We start from the raw sequence: 17,639 nt of genomic DNA, 5'->3' as shown, positions 1-17,639 counted from the left end.
AGCCTAACTTTGAAGAAAAATTAAAGAAAATTCAAGAGTTTGTGTGTGTGTGTGTGTATGTGTGTGAATGCTTGGTGTAATATTGGTTCATCAATCCTTGAGTTAGCATCCTTGTTTTATAGTCTCCAAAGGATATGATTTTTCTTTAGGACTTTTATGGACAAGCAAATCGTCAAGCATTTAGGATGAAACGGTGGCAAAATCTTTCCAATAATCGCCAAATCCATGAATTACGTATTTTTCTGGTTCTTCTGCACTGCTGGACAGGACAGCAATTGCAGACCCATTTGCAATTATGGTATTTTAAGCCTTTTTTCTACATAAAACAAGAAAAATACATCTCCACAATGACCACCAACGTCAAAGTCATTCAAGAGACAACCTAACCACAACCGTTGCTAAATAACATCATCTAAGAGATCATTTTTCCACTGTAACTGTTTCAACAGAAGACTTCATTTCCACCACTCAAAGTCGTCTAGAGACAGACATCGATTAGCCCAAACAAGGAAAAGAAAAGTATTATTTTTCTAAAGAAGTTTCCAATTTGAGTAGAACAAATCAGAGAGGATGCTAAGCTAACAAAATAGATTGGCTGGTGATATTTAAGGAATCAAGTCTACATTTATAGATTATTACAAGGATGTGTTTTACCTAGGCCATGGATTTGCTAATCAGCTACATAAACTCAAATCACAATAGTACAGGCAAACCAAAGCTTCCCAACCTCAAAAACAAACCCGGACTTGTTAAATCATTAAATCAAATCTTTCTAAAATGAGTGTCACAACTGAAGGATAACAAATCATACCAATATGACATGGTGGCCTGGTGGGTCTAGAGGTTTGTGAAAGAATTTTACCTATCTGAAGCCCAAACTTGGTTTGCCAAATATTTCATCTTCCTCAACTAATTTATCAACTAACTTGGCATTGGCACTTCCACATTTATGGTTACAGAAAACCCAGACTAGAAGAGTTCATACGATAGGTAAAAGATTTACCTCTGGAAAGATTTGTAGAGCACAACAGTTACATACTTGGATAGAAACCGATGTGTTGTACCAAGTGCCACAACTGATGGACCACCTTTCCCTCTCTGCATGTATAGATGATTCAACACTACATGTTGTGGCCTTGACAGACAGGTTGGAATCTCCATGTATGTTGACGGTGAATTAAGCAGTGTCCTCTGTAGGTGTGGGGGAACCAATGGCGGTTCTTTAGCATAGTCATCAGACCCAAGTAGTAGATTGTCATAGCTTGAGTCTGGTGACTGAGGAGGTTCAAAGCTAGAGATGCTTTCAATATCTTCAGGCACGTTATCCTGCATAATGGACGAACAAATGATGTTAGGTCTATTGTGGGCAAGAGGCTGCCAATATCCATTTATACTGGTTTCAGCAAAACATTGACCCTCACATTTCAACAAGCAGAGCAAGGAAAATGGAGATTGATGATCAGTGAATGAAAAAGGTCACACCAATATCAATGCGGCCTTGAAAATTTGTAGACATGTAAATTAGAAGTGGCGAGTTCTGTGGACAAAAGTCATGTTCTACAAGCTAAAGCATCTATTATACAACAAAGTGACAGGAGGACAGGACTTCAACCCCCTTCCGCCCCTCAGCCTGTTGTCTAAGAAAAGGTAAAGACAAAAAGACTTGTGGAGATTGTGTAGTTTTTTGCTTGGAACCCTTTCTTTTGTTGGCTGCTTTTTGTATGCAATTATACTCTTTTTCCTCCTGAAAGTTCTATTTATCTTTAAAAGAAAAGAAAATTATGCATCTCTCTTTTCTTTTTGCAAAGGTGCTGTAATTAAAGTGTGGTAAGGGAATCAAACCTCTACCCTCTACCCTCTACCCTCAAGGTTGATAGTACAAGCACTATACAAGTTGAGCTACGCTCATGTTGGCTATGGATCTCATATTTTGGAATAAGAGTTTAGACCGGTTAGAACCAAAACAATTATTTCACAATAAAATGAGGTAGGCTTTTATCAAGTTGCTACAAGAGTAAACTACACAAATCAACCAGAGACTAATGGTGAGAATAGTAACAACAAGAATGGACAGTTGGAATATAAGAGAAAAAGCCAACTGATACACAACGATAGATTCTCTATGTAGATAGACAACTAGTTGTTAGGTTTCTGGCTTCATAGGCAAAAGGCATTAATTCAAGTAACCTAAAAAATTTAATTGTTTTTTACAAGACAACACCAGTTTATCTCCAAGTCAATAAACTATGCCTTTTTCCAAGTAATTTGCATATCCTATATTATCAGTTACCTGCAAGTCCAAAACATTATAAGCATTGCCAGCGTCGTCTTGTGCCCAAGGCAACTCTGGAGCATACCTCCATTGTCCATCTACAAGAAACCTATATTGATAAACGCCAGCAGGAAGCACTTTCATTAAAGTGAAGTCTTTCCCTGATCTCTGCAAGGGCATTCTGGTTAATGAGGTACAACCAGTATCAGATATTCTGGCAGCAGTTTAGAAACGAAAATCACTTTTTGGGATGGTGCAAATAAAGAAGAAAACCTTGTTCTCCAACAATCCCATGATCCCTCGATAGTAACTTCCTTGCCACCATAACTCCATGTAATCATGGTTGGAATGCTTTGTTCATTGCACGTATCTTCATAAGCCAAGGAACTTTGCATTTGAGAGTGGGTATGTATGAGCATTTCATCTGCTTTTCGTAGAGGAGTGAGTGGAACCTGGGGATTAAAATGTAAAAGAAACACGCTAGCAAAAAGTTAATACAAGATGATAGTAAACAACAACCCATCCTGCATCCCCCCCCCCCCCCCCCCCCCCCCCCCAAAAAAAAAAAAAGAAGCAGCAAACCAACTGAGAAAGAAACCACAGGTTCAACAACAGAGTACCATTTCAATCAACTCCGCTTGTTCTCTCTGTAACTTGAATTTGTTAAATTTTGACGATGTGAAGTAACTATATGTCTCTTGAAATTGAAGATTTACTTGTCAGATAAACCAGTAGCTAGATACACCCATTATATAGAGAGAGAGAGGAAAAAATCGATAGAATCCAACCAGTCTAAGCAAAAGAAACTGCCTCAAACCAACTTCTGTAATAGACACAATGGGCAAAAGCCTTCAGTTAACCCCCACGATCTAAAATTTCTCCCACTTTTTTCAGCCAACAACAAATCTCTGTATCAAACTTGAACTTCAAAAACCAACATTTATCCATCGCAAGATATGTCTAAAAGTAACCATATCGGTCTCCAAATGCAAATTCGAAAGACACTACATATATAATACTAGTCAGCAGAGGCAACTAGCAATGAGAAACTAAAAGGAACTCCTCAAGAGGTAAGAGAGAGCTTACTTGAGGAGTGAAAATCAATGGCGACCGAGTGGTCGTGGGGCTTTGCGGAGGAGACTGACCGCGCATCAACTTTGAACAAACACCTTGCGAGTGGCATAGAATAGGAGCCCCATCAGGCATGGGAACGCCCTCATGCACAATTAAACCATCTTCTTCTTCTTCTTCTTCTATTTCTTCTTCTTCTTCTTCATTTTCTTCTACAGACCCAGATGGACTCTCATCTACATACTCTCTCCCATTCACGTTTCCCATTTATTTATCAGATAAAAGTATAATCCAAAACCCTTTTTCAAAATAAAAGAGTAAGAACAAAACCCACCTGCAGAATCTCAAAATGAAATGAGAGCAAGGGGAAGGAGAAGGAAAAATCAAACACAGCATAAAAGAAAACCGAGAAAAGAAAAATTGCTCAACAGAAAACCATAAGAATCAAACCCCTTTTTTCAACAAAGGGAAGAAAGAATCAAAGCTAAAAAAAGCAGTGAAATGGAGCATAATAAAATTCTCCGATGACTTGGGAAGATCCAGAGGTGGCCCAAGTGGAGGTGCGTTGGGAGAAGTAAGTGGGGATTGTCCTTCTTACGTCATCAATGGAAAAAAGGGTTGAGTAGCCATGGACGTTGCTTGGAATTGATTGAATGGAGAGTGAAGGGCCATGGATGGGGCCTCTACACCAACTCCATTACTGAATATGTGTAATCTGTTTGTGGTCAGATGGTTGTAACTTTCAGGCTTCACGGTTCCACACGAGTACAAAAGTGAGAATTAAGGTAGAGAAAAGAAAATTAAAAGAAAAGAAAGTGAGATTGTTCTTGTTTTCTTGCTCCTTTTATCTCTCCCTAGTCTCTACTCAAAGCAAGATCATCATTGAAGTTGGGACTTGTTAAACAAAAACTGTTCAACAAATTTATCGATTTAAATATATATATATTGTACCTACCGACTTCTTCTTTATTAGTATAGTAGAAACCATCATCATCATCATCTTCTTCTTCTTCTTCTTTTTCTTTTTAATTGTTTTGCCACCAACTTCATAAGTATATAGCTCAACTTCGATGGTATTTAAATTGGAAAATTGGCCAAACTTCCACACTTCTCATTTTATATTTGAAAAGTAGCATACTTTGAAAAAAACATTTATTGATTCATCTCGGTCCGAACTCGACACCAAGATTTTGGATTTGTTTTTAAATTTCAAATAAAGGGTATTCTCAAATAACCAAAATATCTTTGAAAGTTCGAACGTTGATTTGACTGATTTTTGCATGCTCAAATTTCAAGAAATCATCCTCAAGCTTAAATACGTAGATGTGATTTACTTTGAATAATTTTGTAGTTTAGGGATGAATATTAAGTTACGTTATAGTGTTTTTTTGTGAAGTCAGATGCGAATGGAAAATTATGTAGTTGGTTTTCCATTGTAGTTGCGTATAAAACTAGAGTTTATGTTAGTGCAGGTGGTTTCGTTTGGTGAATCTCGACAATATCATCTAGGCTCATGTAGATGAAGAATCTTGATCGAAATTGATGAAATTGCACCAAGATTTGTTGAATGAGTCTCAAGATTTGTTTTGTTTCACATGCATTTTGGGGTAATCTCGGGGACGATCTCACCTGAGATTGGGTGGAGATACATCACAAAATGCATATAAAATCCTTATCTTGTGGCATCTTGGATTAGATGCTCATTCTTCTTGCAACATTTACATTTCTTCTTGTTTTTTTGCCTTCTTTTCATAGTTTGAAAAAAGGTTTGTTATTGTTTTTACACGGATTAGATTAATGTTTGCCTTATCTCCATTGTGATGACTGAATTTCTAATTCTCTAGTTCTAAAGGTCGATAAAATTGTATATGTTTTTACTACCATATTTGAGTGCATTTTTTATCTCTTTGTAAAATTAGAATTTGGGAAAACATAGACTTCATTTTCATCTCTAAGTTTGTCCTCAAGACTTTTAAATTTTGAAATAATCTTCTTGAACTCATCTATGTTGTATGTTAAAGTTTTTGTATGTAAAGAATTTCTCCCTTGGGTACATTTTACTTGGGAGAACTTAGTAACATATAGACTTTCTAATTTCATCTAGATTTTGTATGTTGTATCTTCTTCTATTACTTTGTCTTATAACAGTGTACCATAGACATTTAACTTCATGTCTTCTCTTTGTGATGTTGTGAGTGTTGTTGAAAGTTCTGAAAGATCTAAAAGGACATTATAAGCCTTTTGTTGACCTAACAAAGCTTTCATTTTTGTCTTCCAAAGAGCAAAATTCTCTTTCCATCGAACTCCTTAATTTCTACTTTTGCTACTACCATTAGCTTTGTTCTTTACTCCTCCAACGTTCAAATTCTTGAAAATTAAGATTGGCTCTCATATAAATGTGTTGGGCTTTTACTATTATTGCAAGCCCAAAATAAGGTGGTGGACAACTCGAGAGAAAACTTCGCAAAGAAGAAAATACATATTTGTTTGTTGACCGTACACGTGACAAAATCTCATTATTTTGCTTTAATCTTTACCTGCCCAGAAGAAAGAAAAACGAGAAGGAAAAAGAAAAATTGAAAGTAATATTACCTTTTCTCTCTCTTTGCTGTTTTTCCTCTTATTCTTGCTCGGTTTTATGAAGTTTATTTTGAAGAGAGGATCGGAGAAGACACATATTGAAGATAAAGGAGAAGAAGAAGATGAACACTTTAGTACAAATCTTTTGTTTGTTTGTTTTTTTTTATCAGATGAAAAAGAAAAATGTGTTCTGTTATCTTGTTATACACATTAAACATAGAGGTGTTTACATGAAAACAAAAAAAAAACTCTATTACATGCATGAAGGCGAAGGAATGCTATATGTAATAAATATTTTGTTTCAATTGCATGAAAGATATTGTATTGATTTGTGGACGTCTCTAAACAAGTTGAGCTCAAGGGAGGGAGGAAACTTTTAGGCTTAACCAAAACTGAATGAAAATATCTTTTGAGTCCAACTTTGTTGAATGAGACCAATACAGTAGAGGACGTTGTAGCAAAGTAAATTTCTGAATCAAAACACTTCTTTTCCTGAATGAATTCACTTTACTTCAAATCCCAAGAAAAGAATAAAGGTTTGAACGAAAGGCCAAAGATTTGCATGAAATCATATCCGCCCTTGATCATCTTAATTATAATCATTAACTAGTTTTGTAAGTTAAAAGAGTAAATAATGTCTCAATCAACAAACAGATTTAACGTTAGCTTTCAAAACAGAATTAATAAATATCTTTTCTTCTACCACTTTTTTAAGATGGCTATGCTCATAAGAAAAACACATCTAATGTCTCTATACAAATATAAATATATATAATAAACCAATTGAAAAAAAGAGTCTCCCAACGTTTACAAAAGAAAAGTATAAGATATAAAATCCTCCCAAAGCACTCTAATTTACATATTACATCTCACAAATTAATAACTCTCTACCATAACAAACAATCTCCTCTCTTTTTAATTCTTAATGGGAGATCCGAACCCCTAATCAATAATACAAACATTAGCTCAAACTTTATATGTCAGTTGAGCGAAGTAAATCAACCAAATGCATATTCTATATATATATATTTAGTAATGTATTTCTAAATGTTGTGAAATTAAGCTGCAGATGGGGCAGTGTGGCCGTAATGAACAACACCAGCTTCCGATAGCGCTGCAAGGAATGGTTGGCGGGTGTCGGTGTCACCATCGTCGATCATCTTATAGTTGATGTAGTCCAAGGTTTCGTCGTCGTAAATTTCCCACCATTTCTTGACGAGCATCTTAACGTCTTCCCGGTCCATGTTCTCCTCCTTGCCTGTGTACCTCCATGGCTTTGAACCCTGTGAGATCACGAGCAGAAGCATTTTGTCTCATTAATTAGTTATTATTAAAACTAATTATTATTTGGGTGATGATGCATGATTGAAAAGTCATATGTGTGTATAGTATATATTTATATATACACTTACGGCAGCGCAATAGTGAACCACTTTGACTTTGTGGAGCTCTATGTTTTCTGGGTGGCGCCATAGCATTGCCATCACCAGATTGTAGACAGGTGGAATTGGCTTGTACTTGTCTTTGAAGAACATGTTCAAAAAGTCCTGCCAAAAGGGCACAGCAATTGATATGAAAAACATTTAATTTTTAAGAACCCCAAATGAGTGTTTGTGATCCAGTCAGTCAAGAGCTACCTGTTCGGCGAAGGGGGTGGGAGGGGTTATGTTGAGAGTGGAGAGGAGGGAATGGTAAGTCTCTAAATTGGGCTCATAAACGAACATCCCTGCGTTGAAGTATAGAGGAGGTTTGGGCCCCAACTCCGAAGCCGGCCATTGGACTTCATTGGGCCTTTGCTGGCAATACCCAATCTCGTATTGCGCCGTATGGCTCCACGTCTTCTCACAGAAACAATCCATCACTGCGTAAAAGAATGAGTCTTCCATCTGGAACAGATGATCGATGTTCTCCATCACTTGAATGTCTCCATCCAAATATATCAACTTCTTATACTCCACAAACTGCACACAATTCAATTCCCCCCCATTTAATCAATACAGACACACACACACACACACACACATATATCATCTTAATTATAAAAACGAACCAATTAAAAAAGAGAAATTAAGAAGAAGAAGAAGGAAGAGGTACCTCCCAAATCCTTAGCTTGGAGTAATTAATGACGTAGTAAGGCATAGCAAATTGGGTATGATTCTGAGGTGGGTAAACGGGCTGAATCTCCTTGACAACACAGCCCTGCCACCTCAGCAATTCCCGGTGCTCCTCCGGGACATCCGGTAGAACCGCCACCAGCAAAGGATACTTACTCTTGACCTTCCTCAACCCCTTAGCAAGTCCCACCACTCCCTTAACATAATCCCCATTTCCAGCCAAAAACGTCACATATCCAAACTTACCAGCACCGCTACTCAACAATTCAGGAGCCATGATTACTACACAATCTTTGATCTTTTGATTCTCTCTTCAACAAAACTCGACCTTGTAGGCTTTTAGTTTTTACGTTACTGAATAATGTTGCTTATGACAAACTTAAGCGGTAGAGTGGGTGCTTTTTATAGCCATTTTAAGGATTCCTTTTATTAATAAAATATTTGACGAAATCTGACTCTACATGTGGTGTTGGGAATGATCTAACGGTTGTAAGATTAAGAGTTGTGGATTTGGACGGTGGGTTGTTGGTTTGTTTACTATATGTGAGTGTGTATATGTGTGTGTGTAAAGATGGTGTAATTTGTAAATAGGTTTGAGATTTATGGGTAAGTGTCATCTCTAAAAATCAACGGCTAAGATTGCGCCTATCACAATAACCAAGCATTTAATTACATGTGTCATTTTTAATTTGTTTACCAATAACATTACCATGCAATGCAAATATGCAATGGCATCATCTTATGTATTTTCTATGAAGCTTCTTTGGAGGACATTACCACTTTGGATATTAAAGATATCATTTTGTAATTTTTTTTTTAAATTTCACTTTATCACTTTTACTAATTTATACTTTCTTTTTTAATTAAGATAAAAATTTGTGTTTAACTTACTTATCCTAAGATTCCCTACTATTTTAATGACAACCTTTATATTTATATATATACGAAAATTGGAAATAAAAATGAGATCAAATAAAATAATTTAATTGTAATGCACATTTATGATTTCTTTGGAGTGTCTATCATTTCGAAAAGCCATTTTAGGTATGCAATTAACATTTCTTTTTAACATTCAAATGTCCAATTTAATTTTTAGTACAACAACCAAAGTTTGAGAAATTTGAACCTCGCACGTTTAATTACATTTCAAATATCCACTTGATCTTCAATCGTTTAATAACATTTTAGATCTGATTTTATAACCATATTTATTTTTGTTTTTTAAAAAAATTAAGTCTATTTTTTTTTTCATTTTTATAATATGCATCTTTCTAACTTACCAGAGTGGAAGTTTTAGCTAAATTTAAAAAACAAAAATACAAGTTTTTAAAAACATAGTTACTGTGTGAAAAGATATGTGTTTGGTTCCTGAGTTTTGAAATATATCCTTTTAGTCCTCGAAATTATAAGTGAATTTTCATTATTACATTTTAAGTTCTTAACAAAAATGTTTAGAATGTTCTTCAATTAATTTTTACTATTATTTTAAGTAATTGTATGACATTTTAAATTAGAAGAATAATTTTTAAAAAATCATATTTTCTCTAAAACTATTTTCTTCTCATTTTAAATATCATATAATTTTTTTAAAAAATAAACAAAAAATTACTTCGATGACATTTTAAACTTATTATTAAAAACTCGATGACTAGAAAGGTACATTTTAAAAACTTTGGGACCAAATAAACATATTTCTATAAACTTGAGACTGTTCACACGTGGTTTCTGGAGAAATGTGTTTCGTGGAGTTGAACTTGAGTTAATGTTGTGTTTGTGTTGATTTACTTATGTGATGTGATGTGGTTTTATCTCTAGTTTTTTATCCTCTTATTCTTCCTCAATCGAATGTGTACGCTATTTGATGTATATGGAAGTGGAGCGTAGTATATTCTTGAAGTCGTAGTATTGAAAGAATACTTGTATCTATAAGGAACTTAATCTTCAAAGAGTGATTCAGTCTTCAGAAGTTGCTGAGTGTTCTTGTTATTTGGGAGAATTCTCTCTAGAATCAAATTTTCTACTCCCCACAAAGGAAGAGAACTAATCTATTTATATAGTTCTTTAGTGCGCTTTATGACTTGGACTTGACCGGTTCATGGATCAGACCCCCTAGATCCATCCATATATATTTAGGTCTTATTTAGCATGCATGTGGGCTAAATTAATATACATTTTTATTCAATTGAACTTTAGCTCAAATAAATAATATTTAATTGGACAAAAATAATTAACTTGATCCAATGATCATGATGAAAACACGTGACATTATCAACATTTGTCTATCTATGTTTTTATTTTCAATTTGAGACACATGACGAATTTTAATTTGTCTCAAATTCATTTATTTGGTAAATAACATGACAATTTGTGATTAGTAAAAAAAAACTTTCAACATACACTAAAAAGATATATTTTCAAAACTCATGGACCAAACATACATAATTTTCAAGATTTGAGACTAAAAGGTAATTTTTTTCAAATTTCTTTTAGTTTTCAAAATTTGACTTGGTTTTCTAAAAATTAGGTAAAAAGTATATTACAAGGCAAGAATTAATTTAAAGATAGTGAATGTTTATAGGCTTAATTTTTAAATTTTAAGAATGCTTTTGGATAGAAGGAAATCAGATATGTATCAAACACCGTAAGATACCGAGTATCATTGTCAAGGATCATTTTAGTTTGTTGATTTATACTTAACTATTTTAGAATAGGCAAATTTTATGTTAAGAAAAATAATAAAATAGTTATAACATGACAAAATAGATGATTTTTTAGTCAAACGTAATTTTACATAAGTTAATTATATAAATCACATCCGTACACAATAAAATATATATTATCTCAACTATGAATCACATTCATCAACAATTCGAATAATTATAATAAAAAGAATGATGTGACTGTCCATTCAAACACATTTTTACCATTTTAGATCGTGGTTATAAAAGAATGTACGTATTTTGATCCATATAATTATGACAAATGAGAAAATATAAATGGTAATTTAAATTAGTTGAGTGTTTAAAATTAGGAAAGAAGAAAACAAAAATATAGGTAAGAGAAATTATGCAGCGGCTTTGAGCCACCGACCACGGCCAAGAACTCAAAAGGAAGATCCCACAGTGGTTCTGATTGCACCCTAAAATTGCTCAACCAACGCGGAATTGGGGATAGGACATGACAGCCACGTATAGAGTAATAGACACGTGGCGCTTGCAGAAACGTCATTACGGGTTCGGTAAGGGCCACTGCCACTTGGTCCCTCCATCTGTCCTGCGGGGTCCACGATTTTCCTTTCACCACGTACATAAATCCATATCCACGTGGCCCTCATACACAAGTTATAATATTATCTTTAATTAATTTCATTCAAAGTATGAGTGTGGCCCCCGACCTTCGACTCCTATTCACTGTATATCCATTACCTTCTTTTTCATATACAATTTTACTCTTGTAATTAATTATTCTCCAATTTAACTTCCCATATATTTTTATATTCTTTTTTTTTTTTTTTATCTAATAGTAGTATTGAACACTTCTAATGTCTAATAAGACATCTATTTTTAATTATGTGTTTAAATTGGTTTAATATAAATTTTATAATTTAAAACATTAACCCCATTAATAGAATTCTTAAACTTACAAAATAGGAATATATATATATATATAATAATAATATAAGAAATCTTTGGATTTATATTTAAATCCAATAAAATGTAGAATGGCTGATTAAAGTGTGGGGATTTAAGTTTCAGATGAGAGGAAAATTTGTTATTGTTTTGTAGTAAAGTAAAGATGATGAGGATGAAATTTTAGAAAAAAATTATCCCTTCTCATCAATATTATATATATATATATATAGATTCATGAACAGAGAGAGAGAGAGAATGAGTTTGGTTTCTCTTCTCCACATCTCTCCAAAATTCCTATTATTATTTTTTATTTTTATTAATATTGAAAGAAATTAAAGAGTAAATGAAGGAATAGGAAGGGGTATTTTATAATTTATCCATTTATAAAGTTTCCACTTGGCAAAAGCTTGTGAATCTCTTTAATTACATACATCAGTGTACACTATATCTTTCTTTTTAATTAAATACTCCAATAAAATTATTAATTAATGTTACCCATAACTCAACATCTTTTATTCCTATATTAACTGCTACACTTCTGCTTCACTTCCCTTTTCTTTTGTATGTCTAATATAATCAAATATCTTTCGTATTTCTTCTCAAGAAAATAAAAAGAAGAAAGAAGAGAAAATTAAAAACTTTTGTAGCTTTGCATAGAAACAAGAATAAAAAAGAATTATCTTTTTACAAAAGTAATACTAAGAATAAGCCTAAGTTAATAACGGCAAAATTTTTCCTGAAATTAAGCAATTCAAATACAAACAAGGAAGCCTTAAAAAAGAAAAAGAGTTGAAGAGAATAAATAAAAAAGGTATTGCCAACATGAAGTTAACTTAATTCATATAATTATTGAACATCTTTTTTGTATGTAGATCTAATTAAAATATATCTAATTTAATTTTAAAAGTAAGTTATTTTGAATTATTTATTAAATACGATATAGTCTAATACTAGTTTTCTTCGAATCCTTTGACATTAAAAGAGATGTGACAAAAATAATATCAATTTCTTTTTTTTATAAAAAAATAAATATTTTTGAAGTCAGCCAACGTCGAAAAGTAAAATGAACAAATATCTATTTAAATCCTAAAAAAAATTTGTGTGCCAAAATAATAATAATACTAATACATTAATTCTAATCGATAACGCTATTTGAATCATATAAATTATTTTAATTAAATAAGATTTGACAACTTTTAAATCCAACCATAGGTATATTTTTATACATTGTTACCAAAATTTTCAATCATAATTTAATAGGTACTTACATCTGGTTACTTTTTTTAAAAATATATATACATATATATTATATGAAGATGATAGGGATGCACATAAAATCTTTCATTGTATGTAAATATTGCTATATTTTATATTTTTATTATGGGTAGATTTAGATTAAAGAATGTTTAGGCTAAAATCACAAAAACTTTCAAATAGACCAAAGAAATACTAATATCAAAGGTTAAATGTGTCATCGACCATATGAGCCACCAGCTAATGTTGATGAGAAGTCACCTTAACCTCTTAGAAGGTAAGAGTATGCACTTAAATAGGCATACATCACTCAATACCAAAATTTGAGAACATATATATAAAATATTTAGATAGTTAAGACGAATGGTTAACACGATGATGACACGTTAATTGAAATAAAATAAAATGATAAAAAAGAAGTTGAATTTTAAATGAAACTAAATGATGGAATATTTTAGTTTTAAAAGATGATTCATATAACGTATTATTTAAAAATGAAATCGATAAAAAAAAAAAAAGAAAAAGAAACTTTTGTTAGACTCAACCTATGATTTTTTGTATATAAAAAAGAAACTGTGAAAACAAACACATCAGATATAATGATGTCGGCAGTCAAAAAGGGGCCATGCAAATTTCACAACAAATCTTGCATTAAATTAAACAAATATTTTTCCACTTTTTTTTTTTTTTTCCTTTAAACAAATTTTAGAATTTCCCTTTTACTTTGGAATTTGGAATTTGGATTCAAACCGACCAAACTTTGATTAGGGAAAATCCTTTATGAGAAGAAAAGAGAAAAAAGAAAAGAAAAACAATAGTTTAATTTCTTCCCACTTCTTGGAAGGTAACTAACAAACCTAACCCCAACTGTATTTCGCCATTTGGCTTCCACCGATACTCTTTCCCTTTTTTCTTCTTTTCTCAATACTCTATTCTTTCTTTTAGGTCAACATCCTAAATCCAAATTAACTTTAATTAATTAATCATTTCACTAACATCAAATTTCTTTTTGAGTTTCAATTAAGAGATATGATCAACCCCAAACCACTTTTTCTTTATATATATACAATACGAATTAAATATGCATGTTGAATTGTGTTTTTATTAATTGAGCTATTAAGGTAAGATAATTTCTTTTAATAACCTAAGTTATATTTCAAATGACCATTAAGTATATGTCTACGAGAATGGAATGTAATGAGTTTGTGTAATGAGTTCTTTTTTTTTTTTTTAATTTCAAAACTAATTATGTTTGGATTTTGAGCATTTTGGACTCAATTTGGGGATGAATTTGTAATATCAAACTTATTTTCTTTTTATAGTTTTTAATCCAATTCTTTTGATCCTTTAGGATCTCATCTTGTTTCCATTCTTAAGTCACCACTTGTTTATTTCAACACTTCTCGTATTTCTAATAATTTTGATTATATTTTATCCAATCAAACAACCTCTAAATAACTTATGTCGGGATCAAAGATCCTCATGACTGTCTACTGTCCTAAATACCATTGTACCATCCTTTTCCATGGAAGATGTAGTTGAAGAATATAGCTCTTCAAATTAGATTGTTAATATCAAAATATTGTACTAGTTTTATTGTTTATTCCCAGGTAGAATGACATGTTACTTTCAATATTGCATTGATTCTTTTAACTTATTTTTAAAAATAGTTTATGTATGACACTTATCTTGAAAAATAATTTATTAGTCTGATAGTTTTCTTCTTTTTACTACAAAAATTATGGAAATATGAGGATCAATTTTCTACCTTTTAAATAAAAAGTCATGTCAATTACCATTGAGCTAAGCTCACTTTAGTCATTAAATCTTAACTCTTACATCTTTACACATTGATCCAACAATATTCAATATTGAGTTTGGTATAATTAAAAGCGAGAAAAATATGAATAAATAAACAATAAGAACAAATGTTTGGACTATCATTTTGTTGTGATAAACACCATATATTTAGATCAATTATTCCACTCTTATATGAATATAATAAAATACTAATAATTAAATAGAAATAACAATAAGCAATAATAAATCGCAATAAGCAATAATAAATCAAGTATGCCACATAAGAAATTTTAATGTAGAAAACCCCATCCTTGTGAGGAGTAAAAACACTACGAACTGAAGTCAAAATCTCCACTATAATCAATAATGGGTGTTCACACGAGATTTCGAAGAAATGTATTTCGTGAAATTGAACTTTGTTATATTGATAAATATTGTGAATACAATCTCTAGTATTTACCCTTCTGATGCTTTCTCTCGAATACAAGTTAAAAAACTTAGAATTTCTTGATCTTCGGTTTTTAGGATGTTATAGTTGCAAGTCTATTTGAGCTTCATGTTGGATCGGTATGGCAACCCTAGAGGGGGGTGAATAGGGTTTAAATAAACTTTTTGACAAATAAAAAGTAAAATCAACTAATTAGATATTTTCTAAAATTTAAATAAAGAACTTTGTAAACTTTGTTAAATAACAAGATTGATAAAAAGATATGAATGGAAGTATGCAATCAAACTCAACCAATAAGAATATGTAATTAAAATTAAATTAAAAAATAATTAGAAAAGAGTTAGAGAAGAAGACACCGTAATTTTATAGTGGTTCGGTTAAACTCAACCTACATCCACTTTCCCAAGCACCTCTTGGGATTTTGGTTAAACTCAACCTACATCCACTTTCCCAAGCACCTCTTGGGATTTTGATTGAAAATCTTCTTTGGACTCTTTCCACGGATTTGAGCCGAACCGATTCTTGCTCCTTTTTCGGGTTCAAGAGCAAACCCGATCCTTTCCACGGGTTAGGATCCAACCGTTACAATATGTGGAAGTTTTTAAATCACGCAAAAGAAAAACTCTCTAAAAGAGTGAGTATGCAATTTGAAGCTCACAAATTTAATCATCACAATATAATAAGAAGCTCTCAAGAATAAGATGAAAAGAATAAAAATTGGAAGCTTTAGAGAGAATAACAATGTTGGCTTTTTGTACTTTTTGAGGATTGTAAAGATGTTGTGATCTTGTGTAAATGTGAAGTATTTAAAAAGAGAGGAAAGATAAATTCAAAATCATTTGGGTCATTAGATATAAGTAAAATAAAAATGAATGGTTGAGATTTAAACTTAATTAGCCGTTAGACACAATACAAATAATAATATAATAATATGTCTTTTCAAAATACTTTGTTTAAAAAGAAATCAATAAAGCAACTTCACCCTCTTTTAAAAAAACTAGCCGTTAGACACAAGAAAAAATAATAATATTAAAATCATTTTCTTTTTAAATTCATTTTCTTTATAAAAGCCAATAAAACATAACAAAAAGTCACATTTGTTACTCCTTCATTGCTCCAAGTGGCTTTCTCTAATTGGTTCAAATTGAATGCTTGGTCGCCACGTCACCATCTCGGGTATTTTTTCGTTAACATTCTTTTAGCAATATTTTCTTCATTTGAACTTCGATTTGGGTGATTCAAGAGGCGTTAGAATCATTTTTCCAAGCTCTACGATATGGTCTATTCAAATTAATAAAATTGTCAATAAAAAAATCAGATTTGTTATCATCAAAACATAAATTAATTGAATAATTAAAATAAATAAATTTGAGATTAAGGGCCAAAAAGCCAACAATCTCCCCCTTTTTGATGATGACAAATCATTGAAGAAAAATAACTTGAAACACACATGATCAACAAGTAATTCTATTATCAAGATGTATAACCATAAAGCTCATGTAAATATTTCACCACAAAGAACATACTTGAAAACAATTGATAAGAGAACCTTCTTTGTCCTTAATTAATTTTTTTTTCTCTAAAAAAATATGCATTATTCAATAGAAACAATTATGCAACAAATTGATAAAAACATATTTTTCTTATACTTCTCCCCCTTTGGAATCATCAAAAACAATACCAATGAAGTTAGCTCTCCCAAAAAACATGAACACATACAAAATGTCTAATTCTCCCCCTATCAATATGCATTACGGTAACAATATCAAGTAAGATATAAAATCAAGATGCATCCCAACGAATAATTCCAAGCTCAAGCCTATTTTTACAAAAGCTTTCTTCACTCAAAGGCTTGGTAAATATATCCGCTAATTGATTATTGGAGCTTACAAACTCAAGAGTAATATGACCATTTTGTACATGCTCTCTAATAAAGTGATGCCTAATATCTATATGCTTAGTTCTAGAATGATGAATAGGATTCTTAGTCAAATTTATGGCACTAGTATTATCACAAAATATAGGCACATTATCAAATTTTAATCCAAAATCACAAAGAGTTTGTTTCATCCAAAGAATTTGTGCACAACAACTAGCAACCGCAATATATTCCGCTTCGGTAGTGGATAAGGCAACCGAATTTTGCTTTTTACTAAACCAAGATACTAAGGAACTACCAAGAAATTGACAAGTCCCACTAGTACTTTTACGGTCAAGTAAACTACCGGCAAAGTCCGCATCGGAATATCCTACCAAATTAAACTCAACATTTCTAGGATACCATAATCCAACATCAATAGTTCCAAGCAAATATTTAAGTATCCTTTTAACGGCATGGAAATGTGATTCTTTAGGACAAGATTGAAATCTAGCACAAAGACATACACTAAACATGATATCGGGTCTACTAGCGGTCAAATAAAGTAAAGATCCGATCATACCTCGATAAGTCTTTATATCCACACACT

At 32.0% G+C, this 17,639-nt stretch overlaps 2 protein-coding genes across 3 annotated transcripts; both read right to left on the bottom strand.

The window, feature by feature from the left end:
* Nucleotides 1-574: 574 nt before the first annotated feature.
* On the bottom strand, nucleotides 575-4,288 carry LOC101216473 (SNF1-related protein kinase regulatory subunit beta-2). Of its 2 annotated transcripts, none has more exons than XM_031889473.1 (4): nucleotides 3,359-4,288; nucleotides 2,515-2,724; nucleotides 2,291-2,440; nucleotides 575-1,326 (listed from the first exon to the last, which is right to left on the bottom strand). In XM_031889473.1, the coding sequence occupies exons 1-4, from the start codon at nucleotides 3,608-3,610 to the stop codon at nucleotides 1,000-1,002; spliced, it is 939 nt and encodes a 312-aa protein (XP_031745333.1). In that variant the 5' UTR covers nucleotides 3,611-4,288; the 3' UTR covers nucleotides 575-999. The 2 variants fall into 2 exon arrangements, with proteins under 2 accessions (XP_031745333.1, XP_011654892.2); XM_011656590.2 differs by having other exon boundaries at nucleotides 2,291-2,453; nucleotides 2,546-2,724; nucleotides 3,359-4,269.
* Nucleotides 4,289-6,653: 2,365 nt separating this feature from the next.
* Nucleotides 6,654-8,417, bottom strand: LOC101215109 (galactinol synthase 2). The gene is made up of 4 exons (XM_004139476.3): nucleotides 8,018-8,417; nucleotides 7,561-7,884; nucleotides 7,336-7,470; nucleotides 6,654-7,206 (listed from the first exon to the last, which is right to left on the bottom strand). Exons 1-4 carry the CDS (start codon nucleotides 8,312-8,314, stop codon nucleotides 6,982-6,984), a joined length of 981 nt encoding a protein of 326 aa, XP_004139524.1. The 5' UTR covers nucleotides 8,315-8,417; the 3' UTR covers nucleotides 6,654-6,981.
* Between the last annotated feature and the right edge of the window lie 9,222 nt (nucleotides 8,418-17,639).

The sequence above is a fragment of the Cucumis sativus genome, chromosome 1 (assembly GCF_000004075.3).
Source record: "Cucumis sativus cultivar 9930 chromosome 1, Cucumber_9930_V3, whole genome shotgun sequence".
Taxonomy (NCBI): Eukaryota; Viridiplantae; Streptophyta; class Magnoliopsida; order Cucurbitales; family Cucurbitaceae; genus Cucumis; species Cucumis sativus.
The sequence above is the reverse complement of the archived record's forward strand: the minus strand, read 5'-3'. Positions and strand labels throughout refer to the sequence as shown.

Excerpts from the sequence above, each read along its gene's own strand:
- LOC101216473 (XM_031889473.1), bottom strand. The coding sequence starts at position 3,610 with ATGGGAAACGTGAATGGGAGAGAGTATGTAGATGAGAGTCCATCTGGG. Across the intron at positions 2,725-3,358 it reads CATTGATTTTCACTCCTCAA|GTTCCACTCACTCCTCTACG; the intron begins GTAAGCTCTCTC and ends TTTAATCCCCAG. Across the intron at positions 1,327-2,290 it reads ATAATGTTTTGGACTTGCAG|GATAACGTGCCTGAAGATAT; the intron begins GTAACTGATAAT and ends TCCATTATGCAG.
- LOC101215109 (XM_004139476.3), bottom strand. The coding sequence starts at position 8,314 with ATGGCTCCTGAATTGTTGAGTAGCGGTGCTGGTAAGTTTGGATATGTG. Across the intron at positions 7,885-8,017 it reads CCAAGCTAAGGATTTGGGAG|TTTGTGGAGTATAAGAAGTT; the intron begins GTACCTCTTCCT and ends AATTGTGTGCAG. Across the intron at positions 7,207-7,335 it reads TGGTTCACTATTGCGCTGCC|GGTTCAAAGCCATGGAGGTA; the intron begins GTAAGTGTATAT and ends GTGATCTCACAG.